Source organism: Esox lucius, chromosome 20 (assembly GCF_011004845.1).
Source record: "Esox lucius isolate fEsoLuc1 chromosome 20, fEsoLuc1.pri, whole genome shotgun sequence".
Classification (NCBI taxonomy): Eukaryota; Metazoa; Chordata; class Actinopteri; order Esociformes; family Esocidae; genus Esox; species Esox lucius.
This window is the reverse complement of record NC_047588.1, coordinates 19,274,645-19,291,260: the sequence shown is the minus strand read 5'-3', so window position 1 is coordinate 19,291,260 and position 16,616 is coordinate 19,274,645. Positions and strand designations below refer to the sequence as shown.

The window sequence follows — 16,616 nt, the reverse complement described above, 5'->3', positions numbered from 1 at the left end:
AGGAGGGTTTCCAGATCTGTCATTTCTGCAACACTCTGAGTTTCAGTGAAGCATGGGATGCTGGCCGACTGCTGCAGCAGGCCTACAGCTAGTTAGCTAGCTACAGTCTGTTTGAAGCTCCAGTGCACCTGGAGCGATGGATGCTTAGTTAATTGGAGTAGTGTGCACTGCCTATAATCCCTTCACGTTGCATCATATTGATGTTGTTCATAGAGAGCACGCAGACACATGGGTTCTGGGAGGTCAATGGGTTTTCCTTCATGTCGCTACACACAAAGTAGGAAGCTAAGTCATTTGTAGTGATCTTTTCTAATATGCACACAGATGAGGACCCGCGGTGAGGAAGTAACAATGACATGGGAGTCAAAAGAAGCAAAAACATGTCTCTCCTTGCCCTCCTCTGAACTGTCAGCAATTGTCTTTGTAGCACCTCAAGTGAGATGACAGGGACTTGGCAAGCCCAACACACCTGGAGGCTCTGTATCTCTCTCTCTCTCCCTCCATTCAATTTCATTGCAATTCAAAGGGCTTTTATTGGCATGGATATGTAGTTTTTTACAATACAAAATCATGTACTCTCTCTCTCTCTGCCTTTGTATCTCTTTATTCATCTCATACTTTCAATTTAACAAGATAGCCCTTTTCTCATGGTGTGGCTACACAATGCAGTATTTTGCTAAATAGATGAAGGCATTTTAAATGTTTGATTTCATTATGGATCTGTATGCATTGAGAGAAATGTGTGGCTCTAATGTGCCAAACATTTGGCAGGAGATTGAGAAGTGTAGCTCTGTTTCCACCTCATTTTGTTACCTCTCTCTTAAGTCTGCCTATGGTGGCCTCTACTGCAAGGCCCTGGTCACTGAGGAAAGATGAGAGGGGGATCCTTCAACTGCTTTTTAGATTTAGTTGCTTAGTTTGAAGACAATCCCATTTGGAGTTAACAATTAAAAATAAGTGGATTCACCAAACAACTATGCGTCATTTATTTGAAATAAAACCACTATCTGTGCTACTAAGAGCATTATTTGTATGTCTGCATTAGAAATAAATCCCATAGAACCCCAGTTATGTGTTTTAGTTCCAGTGTGTCTAAAAATGATGACCTTTAGAGACAGTGACTGAGTGACCAGGGTGCCTGTATGGTATAGGCTTGCATCCCTGCTGCACACAGTCAGTCAGGCCTGCTGGGCAAGTCTGTGACATCACTGGCAGCCTGCATAGCTGTGAGTGACTAAAGCTGACAATCCCTTTACCTCCAAGAGTGGGGGAGGGGGGGTCTGGGGACAAAAAGCACTCAGCAATGGGAAAAAGAGCCAGGGATGATTCACACCCAGGCAGCAGTACAAACTGAGGTGGCCTGTGTGCCTGCTTGCTGTTATCATTGAGTCTATGAGTCATATATGCCACATTATTGTTTCACTATAGGCTACTTCCTACCCAGTCTGCATCAGAACAAACTGTAAATATTTACTCAATGGTGGAAAACAGCAGAATTCAATGCCCCTAAACAGTTGAGAATGAGTCGGACACACAACACTCGCTGAACGTACTAAGGTCTAGGTGCGCATCTAAAACAGCCCTTTATTTCATGCTTTGGGCAGTGCCAATTGGGCTCCAGAATGCTGTGTGCCATTTCAGAATATGATCAGAGTCTCTGGACAAACCAGCATGTTGACTATTTTACTAAGCATAGGGCACATCTAAAAGGGAACTCCTAGAAGTCTCTGAAGAGAACTATAATCAAATTTACAGGGGGAAAGATATAAGTAAATTGACAACATCATCTCAAAATGCAAGTAAAATAGAGGAAAGTATGACATTTAACAAAAATAAATTATAAGTAACAGCCTACGTAAACAGAAACTGTGATGAAGTGTCGTGAGAATAGCTCCACTTTATTGCCAAAAAATTGAGATAGTTGTATTCAATAATGTCTCGTGAAATGAAATCACACACAACACATGGCCTGTGATAAGCTATAAATGATCTGCTGTCTAACACGCGTCCGCTTTGACGAAAAATAAACAACATGCCTTTGCTCTTCGCCTCCAACTGGACAGCGCGGTGGTGCTGAAATGCTTTGAGCTCCATCTGCACACACAGGAGGCAACGCTTCCGTTTCGATAGCACGGATGCAAAGCAGCATGACATAAAGGCCATTGTTGAATATATACAAACTGTTTGTGAAGTCATACAGTATATATTACATTATTTCTTAAGGCAACAATGTTTAACCGTGGTTGTGTAATATTTAGGAAGTAACATGATTTTACACGAAGATGGCGCCCGTTGCTAACCCAACCCAACTAGTCAGTGTGAGAAGGCCGCTTTACATAGTAGCCTAGGATTCAAACGCAAAGTGTGTTAAATACTTAAGGCAACTGAAGCATATTTCGTCGAACCGATTGTTTCAATTCATAATACACGTATATTTAACTGGAGAATACACATATAAATGCACAGCCAATATGCTATGTTGTTGTAGGGAGATCAACATCAAACGAGTAGCCAATTAGAAAAGGCAATGTATGCACGCCGTACGTAACCCTGCAATGTGATCAGTTCCTGCTCGTGACAACCAGAGTTACAACAGGGTTACCCCAACCCAGCACTGCACGAGCACAGCTGACGTGAGAGCTAGCGATCGCTGTCCCCACTCTGATTCACTCACTCACTCACGCTCGCTCTCTCGCTCTCTCTCTCTCTCTCTCTCTCTGCCCTCTCGGTCTCTCTCACACGTTCAACGATAGCTAGTCATAATGGCTTACTTTAGCATCGACTGTTCCTTTTCCTCTTCCTTTTTCTGTCGGTCCATGACCCCCAATATGATCTTTCTCTCGTCCTCGGTGAGGTGACTGAGGTCCGGCAGGTCGGGTAAGGCTCCAACCGGCGGGGGAGCGCCTGGGCCACGGGGCCCGAGTGGAGCTGACATCGCTACACACAATTGCTAAAAAGATATAAAATAAAATAACAATGACGGAAGAACTACTATCACGAACAAGATTTCATTTTAATCGATATATAATTGCCAAATTGCTTAATTATATTATTAGTCTCCAATATGCTGCAATATTCCATTGATGTGATTCTGGTCTTTATCATCATAACTCGCCTACTAGCATCGGCTAATAACCTGATGCAAACCTTTTCGTCTGGATTGTTCACTCAGCTATGCCGTAATATTTTGGCTTTAAGAATTATTTCACTATTTCCTTTTTCTTTTTACATGACATACTTTTTTATACACTCAAGGAAGAAACGCTCTCTGATGAGGAAGTAACGGTCCAGTAGCATGCTACAGCTCACATTAAAAACAGAGGATACATCGGCGAGGAAATCAAGGCAAATAGTCAACATAATTTTCGCTTAAATCACAAACAATATCTTACACAAGCTTCCCAGTTCCAGTATGAGACATACATTTTAAATGCTGTATTGAGGCCACTTGCTGTTATTAGGCTACCAAAATATACTGTCTATAGGAACCAAACGTTCCAAATATCATTATACTCCGGCACTCTCGGAAAGGCTAGAGAAATACAAAATAGATAACTTGCCTTTTATTTTGCAATCATATTATATCCTGTCTAACCCATCGTTATCATCCTTTAGAATGGGTATAGTCTCATGTTGAAATAAAGACGTCGCCTCTTTCCTTCTTCCTTCCTTGTTTGTTTTTCTTTCGAGTCCTATCCCTTCACTCTGTCTTTCTCGCTTTCCACCAGGTTGCTAATTCTTGGAGATTTCTTAAATGCACAAAAATGGATGCAATGAAAAAATCCCTATAGGAAGAGTAGGCGGAGCGAGAGGGAAGCGTAGAACAAAGCTCAGCGCGAGGGGCGCATGTCGACGTATGTTCATTGACAGAGTGCTTTGACAAAACACGGACTGGAAAACATTGGCAGCTGGACCAGATATTAACAACGAAAGGTCTTTACTAGACTAGTTTTAAAAAGCACGTTCTTAAGGAACGTTATGTGAAAACGCACTGTATATTGAAAGTACAAGAGAAAACTGTCAAACTACAAATTTGCATTTCAGCACTGTGGCGCTGTCCGATATGTTATGCGATGAACACCATGTCAAATTGGATTAGTTATTTTCAGAAATTGTTTTCTCTAAAGGGATGTGTAAAGTTTTGTCTAAGTGTTTGTGTTAGCATGATAACACGTTCGGTTACTTTTATCATTTGTTTTTCATTGAACAACACAAGTCTATCACTGATTCATCAGCTTTTTCGGGATTTCGCTTATTTACTTTTTAGTCCAAACATGTGCAACACCCTGACAACACAACCAGGGTTAAAATGATGGAATAAGACAGGAGCATCGTGGCTCAGTCCTGCAGTAAGTGGATAGAACATTAAGACCGTTAAGTCCATTAGCGGCAATGCCCTAAGCACAAGATCACCCAAATGAAATCAAAGAAATGCCAAGATGTGGCATTTCTATGTGTTACCATACAAAACCAACCAACTCAATCACAATAGCCAGGACCATATTCACTGCTCAAAAAAATTAAGGGAACAAGATCCTCACAGTACAATACCAAGTCAATTAAACTTCAGGGATATCAATCTGTCCAGTTAGGAAGCATAAGCGTTTGGTAATTAATGTCACCTGTTTTGGTGCAAATTAAAGTGACAAACAGGTGCACTGGAGAGGCAACAGCAAGACAACCCCCGAAAAGGGAATGGTTTTGCAGGTGGTGGTCACTTATTTTTTTCTACTTTTGCTAGTTTCCTTGTCACTACTGATAGCATGAGGCGGTACCATCAGCCCATTCAGGTTGCACAGGTACTCCAGCTCCTCCAGGATGGCACATCCACAGATGCTGTCTAAAGAAGATTTGCTGTGTCTCCCAGTAAAGTCTCAAGAACATGAAAGAGATACCAGGAGATGGGCCATTACACAAGGTGAGCTGGACATGGACGTACAAGGTCATCAACCCAGCAGCAGGACTAGTATCTGCTCCTTTGTGCGAGAAGGAACAGGAGGAGCACTGCCAGAGTCCTACAAAATGACCTCCAGCGGGATACTGGTGTATACGTTTCTGACCAAACTGTCAGACTCCATGAGGGCCCGAAGTCCTCTAATGGGACCTGTACTCACAGCCCAGCAACATGCAGCTTAATTGGCATTCACCAGAGAACACCAGAATTGGCAGGTCCGCCATTGTTGCCTCGTTCACTTCACAGATGAGAGCAGGTTCACACAGAGCATGTGATGTGTAAGAGTCTAGTGACACATAGTGAACTTTATGCTGCCTGCATCATTATCATCCAGAATGACCAGTTTGGGGGTGGGTCAGTAATGGTTTGGGGAGGCATATCCTTGGAGGCACAGATCTCCATGTGCTAGCCAACGGTACCCTGACTGCTGTTAGGTACCGGGATGAAATCCTCAGACCGTCAGATCTTAAGCTGGTGCAGTGGGAACCCTGGGTTCCTCCTGGTGCAGGACAATGCCCAGCCTCATGTGGCTGGAGTGTGTAGGCAGTTCCTGGTTGACGAAGGCATAGATGCCACTCACTGGCCCTCACGTTCCCCAGACCTGAATCTAATTGAGAACCTCTGGGACGTAATGTATCTGTGCATCCAACGCCACCAAGCAGCATCACAGACTGTCCAGGAGTTCACTGATGTCCTGATCCAGGTCTGGGACATCCCCAAGGACACCATCCGCCGTTGCATCAGGGACATGCCCAGATGTTGTGGGGTCCATACACACTGGTTGATGTGACAAAATTCACACAAGTTGGAAAAGCCTGGGATTTAAACAATTTACTTTGATTTTCAGTGAGTTTGAATCCAGCCCTCAATTGATTGGTGATTTAGGTTGCCACGGACCATCGTTACATCATTTTGTTTTCAATGAATTACACAACGTTCAGTAAAGATTTTGATCTTTAATATATATAGTTAATCGAGACCTGATGTGTGATTTAAGTGTGTCCCCCTTTCTGAGCAGTGTAGTTAATGTAAGACACAAGCATTCATTGATTTTGTTTTACAACAGAACTTTTTAATTTGGAGCTTCATCTTTAAAGAAAAACACTTTCATGCCATGTCTGAAAACTATTGGCATTAGAATCATCATGTATTATCTGCATATGAACAAATACAAAACAGTACAAACACAATCAACAATTTACATAATTAAATTGTTAAGATGCATACGGAGTGGGGCCATACTAACTTCTGCACAAAACCAAAGGTTAATACCTGTGCTCTAAACTGGTCAGCTGCTAGCATTTGTCAGAGGCCAACCTGGCATAGATTCAGTACCAGCCACTTCAACCTGTCGATGTAACCGGAGGTGATCCATCACTTTTTCATCTAATCAGTCCTTTAGGTCACACTGACCCTTTCCTTCTATTTCACCACAGTGACCACATGTTTTTCTTTCTCCGTCACCACGGGCATGGAGCCGGGCTTGGCGTGCTTACGTACGTTCCTCTCCCTGGAACACACATAACCATGAATAAGTCAAACATCAGAACTCATGAGAATATTTACAGAGAGAAACAGACAGAGACAGAAAGAGAGAGACAGGCAGAGAAAGAGCCAGGCACAGAGACAGAGAGAGACCGAGAGAAACATTAGCAGAGTAAACAAAGGAGATGTACCCAGGCAGGTGGCCTAAAGTCATAAACCGTGTTATTGACTGATGCTGGCGTCATCTTAAACGATACAAAGACCTGAACCTACACGGCCATCATTACAGCTCCTATGTACACATGGCTGACATCACAATACCACCTAGCAACACAATACTACCAAACAGCACTAATAGTTTATGAATCGTCAAACCATTAATGAGATCCTCACTTCACTGTAGTGACGTTAGTGTTAATGAATAAGGAGCTTCAGAAGGGGAAATCCTAATCTGTATGTCCTATTTATCCATCAGAGTAGTGTCTTGACAGGACTCAGAATGGGAATGGGTCATGTCCACAAAATCACTCCATGGACACTATGAGGACCTGCCATATTCACAGATGGTAAGGACAAAGACCAGGCAACTTTGTCCACGTCACAGACACCATTAAGGTCCAAACCCTTCCAACAACTCCCCCAAGGAACCTATAATGCCAATACAGCCCTGGGCAACCCCCTACCCTACCGCCCCGGGGGGCAACCCCCTACCCTACCGCTCCGGGGGGGCAACCCCCTACCCTACCGCCCCGGGGGGCAACCCCCTACCCTACCGCTCCGGGGGGGCAACCCCCTACCCTACCGCTCCGGGGGGGCAACCCCCTACCCTACCGCCCCGGGGGGCATACCCCCTACCCTAACCCCCCGGGGGGCATACCCCCTACTCTCAGGCAATTCTAAGGCAGAGGACATGAAAAGAGAAAGCAGTTTGGGGTAAAGAAGGAGCCCATACTTCCTGCTGCGAGCCTCCTTCATGATGCGTATCTCCTTGACCTGGCTGTAGACAGCTTTGGGCAGGTGACGGTGGCGCGCAATGCGGCGAATCTGCGGGTGGTGCTGGAACTTCTCCTTCAGCTTCTGGTTGTAGTTCACAGCTGCCTTCTCCCTGGGTGCTAGCTAGACCGGCGGGTAGGGGGGTTCATTAAAATGGGGGGGGCAGATAAAAGGTTAGATTGAGGGGAATCCAGACCTACTGACAAGCGTTCAATACACCCCCCTATCACCCCCCCCCTTCCTCTCCCTCATAAAGAACATCATCTCCCTCTCATTCTCCCCAGCTGTGGTTGGGAGGTTCGTTAAGTGGCCACTCATTCCAGTGCTTTCATTCTAATTAAAAGCAATGATTTTTCTCAAATTTAATTTGTCGGAGAAAAGCTAATAGCTGCTGATCACGTTGAAGCCAGCTGCTTCCCTTAGAGCAGAGACAGCCTGTAAAATGTTATTTATGAAAATTGCAACAACATTTACAGTGGGATAAAAGAAGCAGGGCGACACTGATTGGTTGAACGCACTCAGAGGTCTGTCTTCTAACAGCCAATAGCCGGACTCTTCAGGTATTTTGAATGTGACACTGTGTATCACATAGGACTAAGCTATAACAGGGTGAAAATGCTTGGTCCTAAAGACCTGATTCTTATGACTTATGAAAAAGATTTGTCTCTAATTTTGTTAAAATTATTTCCAACCCTACAAAGCCAACGCCATGGTTACTCCTCGAAGAAACATGAAAGATCGACACTTAAAAAAAACAAAAAACAATGACCTGTGTTGGGTCACACCGCATGATTACGGGTCAAAGTTGAAGAAAGCTGTCAGAATCAATAACCTGAGACGGTTACGTCTGTAGTGCCTAGCTCAGAATGTAGACATCCTCCTCTACACCAGAGATCGGACACACTGCCTTGATTCAGCATTTCTCTTTAATTAAAGACCCTTCCAGTTAAACTTGATTGTCAATGCTTAATTATTTCCAGTGGGCGCTCTCTTTAAGTGATTGGGCCGATTCAAACTGCTGATAGGAGCTGCGCTTGTCTGATCTGTTTAAGTGCAACGCTACATAACAAATCTCTTATACACTGACAGTAAAACAAGTGCCAAAAGTTGGCCAATTCTCCACCGTTAAGCTGCATTAAGGCAAAGTAAAGCAGAGGAAGAATGAAGGCTGGATGGATATTGGTAATGGCACAGTAAAAAGTCCATTCATCTCCATTGTAATTGGTGCTTGTAGGCAAAATGATAGCATAAGATGAAAGAGGACTTTAAAGGAGACTAGGTCTATGAATTCTTGAACAAAAGCAACACAGACAGACATTTCAGGAAATGCACATAATTTCGTCAAAGTTAAATTGCACTAAGCATATACATCTTGTGTTGTGTGCATTTAGGTAAACATTATTTAAATGTTTATTTAATATCTGAAAAGAGGTATAGAGAAGGAAAGACAAAGGCGACAAGTCCATTTTCATGACGCTGTATAATGCTGAAGTGGGCAACCTTAAAGCTAGATGTTCATGGTTAGTCTATCCAAAGCAAAATCATCTATCAAACCTGGGGTGGGAGGAAGTATAGTTAGTAGGGACTTCCTTATCACAGCCTCCTACTGGCGGGTGGAGCACCTACATGCTCCACGAGCCTCACAGCACAACGGTTGACCAAACTGGGGAGAATAAGAAATAAATGGCCAAAGTAGAACAAGCAAGAAACTAATGAATAATGCAACAAATGTATTCAATACCCTAGAGTGTGATGGCAATATATAAACATTTGCCATTTAAGAATGTGCAAGGCAAGAAAGGTTTTTCTGACTGTATTGCAATGATTTCCATTGGGGCCTGCAGGTTATGCAGAAACCCAGCTCTAAAGCAGCCCTCTGGTGTAAGATACTGTAGTTTCGCCATGGCAAACCAGGTCCGTGTCTGGGCTCTGCTACTAATGCCAAAGTAGCGTATTTTCAGTGGACACTTCAATCTTTGACTGACCCAAGACCCATTGGAGTTGCTGCAATAAAACAAGGCAGTAACTACAAATAACACTTGACAAAATTGGGAAAGGGGAAGATTTTAAATATTTTTTTAAATAACGACAATAAAAGTTTACCTATATTCAAGAGAACTATTCCCTGAAATCAACCCTATAGGGACACTCTATAGGGCTACCCTGACTGACTAGCCAGCCTCTGTCTCTTGGTAGTGAAGAGCTCCAGTCATTCACCAGCCCTACTCTGCAGTCCCTATTGGTCTACTCTACTTATTGAAAGTGGTAGTGTTTTAAGCCATTCAGCATCCATCAGAACCTCTGGCAGTGCCACCGTCGTTACCGCTGGCAGCTTGACACACGGGGCCCTGACCCTTCTCTCACCACGCTGACTGGACAGTGGTGGGCCTCAGGCCATGGCGGGTTGAGGAATCCAGCGAAACTCACAAAACGCAAAGATCAAAAATCGCAGCTCCAACAAATGCATTAGTATATTAGCACCCAGACCTACGGGTTAATGGGGGCACACAAATTTGTTTTACTACACCTTTTATTTTCTACCCTTTTATCCCCACAGGAAAGTTACTGGACGGACATACACTAGTTCTACACAAGAGGAAGAGGACTAAGTCTCACCATTCCCAGCTTCTCGGCGGCGTTGGCCTTCCATAGTCTGATGTTCATCTCATCTGAACCACTCAGGATGTACTTGTTGTCTGACGACCACTTGATGCAGATGACATGCTGCATGCGCTTGGTGTGGTATACCTCCCTGCGGATCAGAAATGCCCACCCCAACGTGAATGGCCGCAGCTATACAGAGAGTCACTTAGACAAGCACACCCACTGCCATGAACCCAGACACCACTAACCTGCTATGGCCACCATCTTTGGGGAAGATGCGGATGGACTTGTCGAAGCTGGCAGAGACAAACTCCTGTCCCGTTGGAGAGTAGTCCACGTCCAGCACGGCGGAGACATGGTCCATGTGCACAGTGTAGGGCTTGTCTAGGTACCTCATATCATACGTATACAGACTGAAGGAGGGAAATCGTGAGGGTTAACAAATACACTGGGGACATACTAAAATCCTAACCTCCCCAAAATGTGTGAATGATTATTCCACACTGCAAAAGGGAATAACGACCAATATCTAAGAGTTTCTGGACCGTCTCTCTCTGCAGGCAGCTCTCTCCCACAGGGGGGGCAGAGTTGAGCTAATACACGTGCAGGCTCAGAGGGTTACAGTGCTGTTCCCCCTCTAACGCTATGTGATAGAACTTTGTGAAATAATGATTATCTACATGAAAAACATTCTGTCACAGCAAAAACATCATTGGGGAGCCCAAAAGGTCTCTGCGGCTTGCGAGGTAAGCCCACGAGACGTCTAAGGAGATGTTAGAAAAGCTCAACTTGTATACGGCATGTGCCAGAATTGATTGGGGTTCCACAATTTGGAGTTTTCACAGGGTGGGACAATGAGTTTGGTCAACTGCATGATATCATAAGGCTGATGGGTTTGCAATAGACCAATGATCTGGGTAAAGGGGTAGGTTTCAGCCAATCAGATCTTTATGTAAATCTCTTGAAATAAGTTCCCTAACACCAACAGAATTAGATACTTCAAGGTCTCAAGGACACTGATGGATAAAGATAATATTTTCTTTTTTTTTTAAAGAAAACAAGAGAATGTAGTGTGCATAATGGGGCACTTTAAAAAATGTAAAGACTGCATGGGGACTTAAACCAGCATGCTTTGGTCCTTTCTGTGTCACTCACTTGTAATCTTCATTACAGCAGGTGAAGTGATATGCTTCCATGGGATTCCAGCACAAAGTGTTGCTTCTCATTGTCATGATGACCTAGACAGAAGTTGACACATTCAGTTGAAGATGGCTGACCACCAGACACAAGGCATTAATCAGTAAACAGGGTGTGGTAAGAACAGAGGGACGGACAGTATCTCAATGCACTGGGAAAACGATAGGACGCTCAATGGGGGGGAAAGTTATAATGCAGGTCAAACCAAAGCACGGAGAAATTTACCTTTTTAAGAGGTGCAGCTTCTCTCATATCATACAGCACAATACTTCTGTCAGAGGCACAACTTGCAAGAAGCTCCGTCTAAGAAGACAGGGAAGGTGGTCGAGAACTTTGAAAAATATTTGTGTCTCAAACCCTGCCCATATAATATCTGTAAGGATTTAAAACACTGAACGTGGATAGGAAAGCCCACTGAGCGGGTTGACTACCTCGACGGGGTTGAAGCGAACGCAGTTGATGCTGTCCACACCCCAGGAGAAGGAGCGGATGGGACTGGTGCGCTGCTCGTCCCAGATGTCTACCTGCTGGCCACTTGTCACAAACACAGCGTCCTTATGGTGGTGGTCAATGCTGGTGAACACAGACTGGAGGAACAAGACGTCTGTGTATTAAATTAGAACTGCAGACTCCGCATTCACCCTCATAACTAGAGGGAATACATTACAGCCATCATCACCATCACTAAAAGCACTGGTACTAGAGAAAGATTTAAAAAGTCATCATCAGGTTACATTGTTGAGTTGAGTCTTCCTTGGTATGTACATTTTAGAGTGTTGCACAATGAACTCAGGTTTGGTCACAAAGACGCACAAAGACATTGGTTGAGCAGAATAATGACAAAATCTTCCTCCGTACCTTCCCAAGAATAGTGTTGATAGGTTCCTCTTCCTCTCCATATCCAGGGGTCTCCATTTTCCACTGTTTGATATTCTTGTCATCACCAATCTGTCATTCAGAAAAACAAAAGCATGTTTATTTTGACAGGAATTTAAGCGCTAAACCAGTCTTCCTGCAGACATGTAGTTTTAGGCCCAGCCACTGTGAGGCCTGTGGGCTTGACTGCCATTGACTTGCACGCCTTTTGAGTGCTAAATCATTGACTTGCACGCCTTTTGAGTGCTAAATCATTGACTTGCACGCCTTTTGAGTGCTAAATCATTGACTTGCACGCCTTTTGAGTGCTAAATCATTGACTTGCACGCCTTTTTCAAGCTAAATCATTGATTCTTTCACTGTTTCCCAAGTTAATGAGATTAAAATAAGCAAAACAAAGTGTTTAGCAAAATACAGAGAAAAGTAACTTAACCTTGTATGATTCCAGAATGTACGGACAAGAAACAGACTCCGACCAAGTAAATCTTTATAGACATGTGATATCATTAATTAATCCACAGAATACGTAAAGTTAGTCAGCTATTTTTGCCCATGACTATGTCATGCATTTGCTGATTTGTACACCATGTCATCAAAAATACTTGCTTTCAAACAAGATTGTGATTTCACTTATATATTATAAACATGATATTACACATCCAGCCCAAAATAGGAGGTTGGAAAAAAAAAAACATTTTGAATAGCAAAAGATCCAGACTGCATATTTAAAGCAGACGGAAAAAGAACATGCGGACTAAGTACAATTCAAGATTTCCATTGCATAATGACTAGCTACAGCCTGTCCCAGTGAATTTCACACTGGATAATGGAAAAAAAATACAATACCGTGAAGAAGGAGGAGCCACAGAAGCGGACGACCACCCCCCTAACAAAGCCTTCATGAGCCTGGAGAGTACGGACACACTCACGTTTGGTGAGATTCCAAAGCTTCAACTGAGGAACATAAGAAGTTAAGGTTAGTTTTACAATATTAACAGTTTGTATATCAATGCTAAAATATGTTTGACCTCAACATAATAAGTGTCCACTTTCATCTGGGCCAGCTCAACCCTCTCCACATCTTAATGACAGAAAGGTCACAGAGTCAGGTAGCAGAGTGCAAATTCAGGACAACTACTTTCACAGATATTTTACACTACTGCCTCCTTGAGAAAAACAATACATTTCACTGAACTGTTTGATAACTGTGACGCACAGCAAATAACCACGAGCGCTGGAAATAAATTTTACCAACATTCTCCTCCATTGTTAACGCCCACCATCCCTTAACACAGAGAATTCTAATAAAAAAATAAAGGTTGACAACATCAGCTCCTTGTTTAGTTCACCTATTTAGTCAAGTAGTGCCATGACCTCAGACAGAAAGAGTGGCTATACTCTAGCTAACATCACACACACACACACACACACACACACACACACACACACAACGTTAACAAATCTCTACCCTGTAGCTAACCAACATCAGGCTTCTACACACATACCCTTTTGATGGTTACCAAAAACATGCCGATCTAAGAAATTAAAACCAGTACCATTGAGTTGAGTTTTAAACAACAATGCAATTCTTCAATGTTTGTCTGTTGCTTTGGTTAAGCAACTTGCTTTCTTGTACAATCAGGCCAGGGTAGTATTTCTTTATATATTCTGCTAATCAAAATGTTTAAAACATTTTTTTTTTTTACAAATGCACATATACTTAGGTAAATAAATATACACACTCTACACAAATAAACAGATAGATGGATGCAATAACACACAAATATTTTAAACTATTTCTAACGCTGGATGTTTTATTCATAAATACACTACCATTCCAACATTTTTGGTCACTTAGAAATGTCCATGTTCATGTTGTCCAAAAAAATATATCTAACTGATCAGAAACATAGTGTAGACATTGTAATGTTGTAAATTACTATTGTAGCTGGAAATGGCTGACTTTTAATGGAATATCTACAGACACCCATTAACAGCAACCATCAGTCCTCTGTTACAATGGCCTGATGCGTTTACTAATCCAAGTTTATAATTTTAAAAGCCCAATTGAGCATTAGAAATCCCTTTTGCAATTATGTTAGGACAGCTGAAAACTTTTGTGCTGATTAAAGAAACAATAAAACTGGTGTTTTTTAGACTAGGTGACTATCTGGAGCATCAGCAATTGTGGGTTGGATTACAGGCTCAAAATGGCCAGAAACAAAGGGCTTTCTTTTGAGACTCATCAGTCTATACTTGTTCTGAGAAATGAAGGCTATTCCATGCAAGAAATGACCAAGAAACTGAAGATCTCGTACAACGTTGTGTACAACTCTTTAAAAATAATTTGTCAAGGTTAGCAAGAATTAAAAAGTATTTCTAACCTTGTCAATGACTATATTTCCTATTCAGTTTGCTATATTTCCTATTAAAACTTTCATGGAAAACAAGGAAATTTCTACATGACCCCAAACATTTAAATGGTACTGTATACCAAACACTGAAAGGAAAAGGTGTATTTCTATGATAGATTTATCTGTCTCACCAAGCACTTTCTGTAGGCTAAGTAGTATTGATTAAGACTCTGCTAGATGACTAAAATACACATTAACCAGACCACTGCTAACTAGGTAACTGTACAATTGGATAGCTGTAGACCATTACCTCCCCATCACAAGAACCAGACAGGATTGTAGAGAGGCTCTTAGGGTGCTTGGCCATGCAGTTTACCCCATCCCTGTGGCCATCCAGAGAAGCCAGGAATGGCTTAGCGAACACCCGCTCCAGCTTGGTGGCATTTAGGGCGCGTGTATATTCTCTTGTCACCTCGAACGGATGGAGAGACGGGTCGTAATTTCTTGGTACTATAGATTCCAGAAAAAAAATCATTAATAGGTTGTGCTAGTGAGTGTTGATTGAGGCTAGATACAACGCTACGGAGCAATGGAGAGTTTCGTCAACAAGCCAAAATAGTATACAAAATAATTATATACATGTCTATATAAATGGCCACGTTTCAGGACGAAACCATGGACTGGATGAAATTATCTAACTAATAAATGTGTGCTAGCCGGCTAGCTAGTTAAAATACTACACTTACCACGTTGGATATCCAACTTTGTCTCACGGACATAGTCGTCAGGATTCCGGGAAAGCACTTTAACTTTCATTGCGTAATGTTGTCAAACGCGAGTGTGTATTTTTAAAGCTCTAAACCTCTTGAACAAAAAGGTTGACGTTTCAAACTGCCATGTGTTTATTTAAAATGTGTTCTATGTTCCTGTGTCCACACCAACCGGAAGTTGAGTGCTCATTGCCGGAAGTGTAAATGTGTTGCTCATGCGTATGGATGTACTCCTCCCGAGCTTCCGTACTCCTCTTACCAAGTAGGTGTATGGGCATACACATTGTCTAATTTGCAACTACATGTTGACCACATTATGTTTACAAAACCCATTTTGTTTTAGTAATGGGAAAAAGATTGATTTAGATACTAATCGCAATATTGTCTTTCATGATACTGTACCATTTTGTCAATATTATTTATCCACACGTTTACTGATTCTGAACAAATGGCAAATATTTGTATTTTGAATTTGTTAATATCTGTTAATAATTTGATAGCTGAAGAACTAATGAATTTATGTTTTTCAGAAAGTTTACTCCCATGACTGATTTTTAGTTGTTTGCTCGAAGCAGACACATGATTTAAAATCACAATTATGAATTGGAATACGTATAGAATCGTAAAGAGCACTACATATTGTTTTGGCCAGTAAGACTGATAATATTTTAACATCAGGTGTACTTTCCAGGTCATGAACTTTAAACCCAGTCAGCTAGACATTTCTGTAGCTTCTCCCCATGAACTGCAAAACTGAAACAGGACCCAAAACATTGTAGAAAATAGCTTTCTATTTTTTGGGGGAAACAAAAAGGCATTACTTCGTAATCAGTGTTTGATGTTGCAACCTGTCCATTGTTGGTTATTATACATGCATGTTTACTGTTGGTTGAGTGTTTAGAGCCTATAACCAACTATCTGTCATAAAATGTATAATATACATAAATGAAATATTGTACTAGAAACTACAACACTGTTTCCAAAAAAGTTTCTATAGGCGTTTCTACAAAAGTTTCTACAATGAAGTTTATGTTGATTTTTTGGTGCACATTCCAAACCCCAAAGGATCAACATCGCGAGACTATAGAACACGTTTGCAACGCATACTAAACGCAACAGACTAATGGGATATATTTTAGGAGCAGACCCGTTTCGTTTCAGAAATTAAAGATTCACTCCTGGACTATTTGTAAGCCTACCATTTTGGGATGGATAGTTCAGTAGTAGATCCACTATCATCGCAAGCAATGAAAGTCAAAAAGCAAGTGGTTTTGATGACCTAGAGCACGTACAAGACAGACAACTACAACAACAAATGACACTGGTTAGTTTGAGCATTTGAGTTGCGCAGTACAGCGCTACACAGACGTATTTCGCGCATGT

At 42.1% G+C, this 16,616-nt stretch overlaps 2 protein-coding genes across 4 annotated transcripts in view; both read right to left on the bottom strand.

Moving 5' to 3' along the window:
• Positions 1 to 3,739, bottom strand: part of rims2a (regulating synaptic membrane exocytosis 2a) — a 193,429-nt gene extending 189,690 nt beyond the window's left edge. For both annotated transcript variants that reach the window (XM_034288998.1, XM_034288994.1), the window contains exons 1-2: positions 3,561 to 3,739; positions 2,772 to 2,950 (exon numbers count right to left, since the gene is read on the bottom strand). In XM_034288998.1, the coding sequence (XP_034144889.1) occupies positions 2,772 to 2,935 (164 nt within the window). In that variant the 5' untranslated portion in view covers positions 2,936 to 2,950; positions 3,561 to 3,739. The remainder of the gene's footprint in view (positions 1 to 2,771; positions 2,951 to 3,560) is intronic.
• Positions 3,740 to 6,004: 2,265 nt separating this feature from the next.
• On the bottom strand, positions 6,005 to 16,576 carry dcaf13 (ddb1 and cul4 associated factor 13). 2 transcript variants are annotated; one of them, XM_029115402.2, is made up of 11 exons: positions 16,433 to 16,576; positions 14,774 to 14,973; positions 12,956 to 13,063; positions 12,092 to 12,181; positions 11,665 to 11,820; positions 11,459 to 11,536; positions 11,192 to 11,274; positions 10,285 to 10,449; positions 10,049 to 10,184; positions 7,392 to 7,555; positions 6,005 to 6,464 (listed from the first exon to the last, which is right to left on the bottom strand). In XM_029115402.2, exons 1-11 carry the CDS (start codon positions 16,470 to 16,472, stop codon positions 6,377 to 6,379), a joined length of 1,308 nt encoding a protein of 435 aa, XP_028971235.1. In that variant the 5' UTR covers positions 16,473 to 16,576; the 3' UTR covers positions 6,005 to 6,376. The 2 variants fall into 2 exon arrangements, with proteins under 2 accessions (XP_028971235.1, XP_028971234.1); XM_029115401.2 differs by lacking the exon at positions 16,433 to 16,576 and adding an exon at positions 15,210 to 15,725.
• Between the last annotated feature and the right edge of the window lie 40 nt (positions 16,577 to 16,616).

Coding starts and splice junctions, on each gene's coding strand:
- dcaf13 (XM_029115401.2), bottom strand. CDS start 15,279: ATGAAAGTTAAAGTGCTTTCCCGGAATCCTGACGACTATGTCCGTGAG. Junction 14,974..15,209: donor AAAGTTGGATATCCAACGTG/GTAAGTGTAGTA, acceptor TGGAATCTATAG/TACCAAGAAATTACGACCCG. Junction 10,185..10,284: donor AAAGATGGTGGCCATAGCAG/GTTAGTGGTGTC, acceptor TCTGATCCGCAG/GGAGGTATACCACACCAAGC.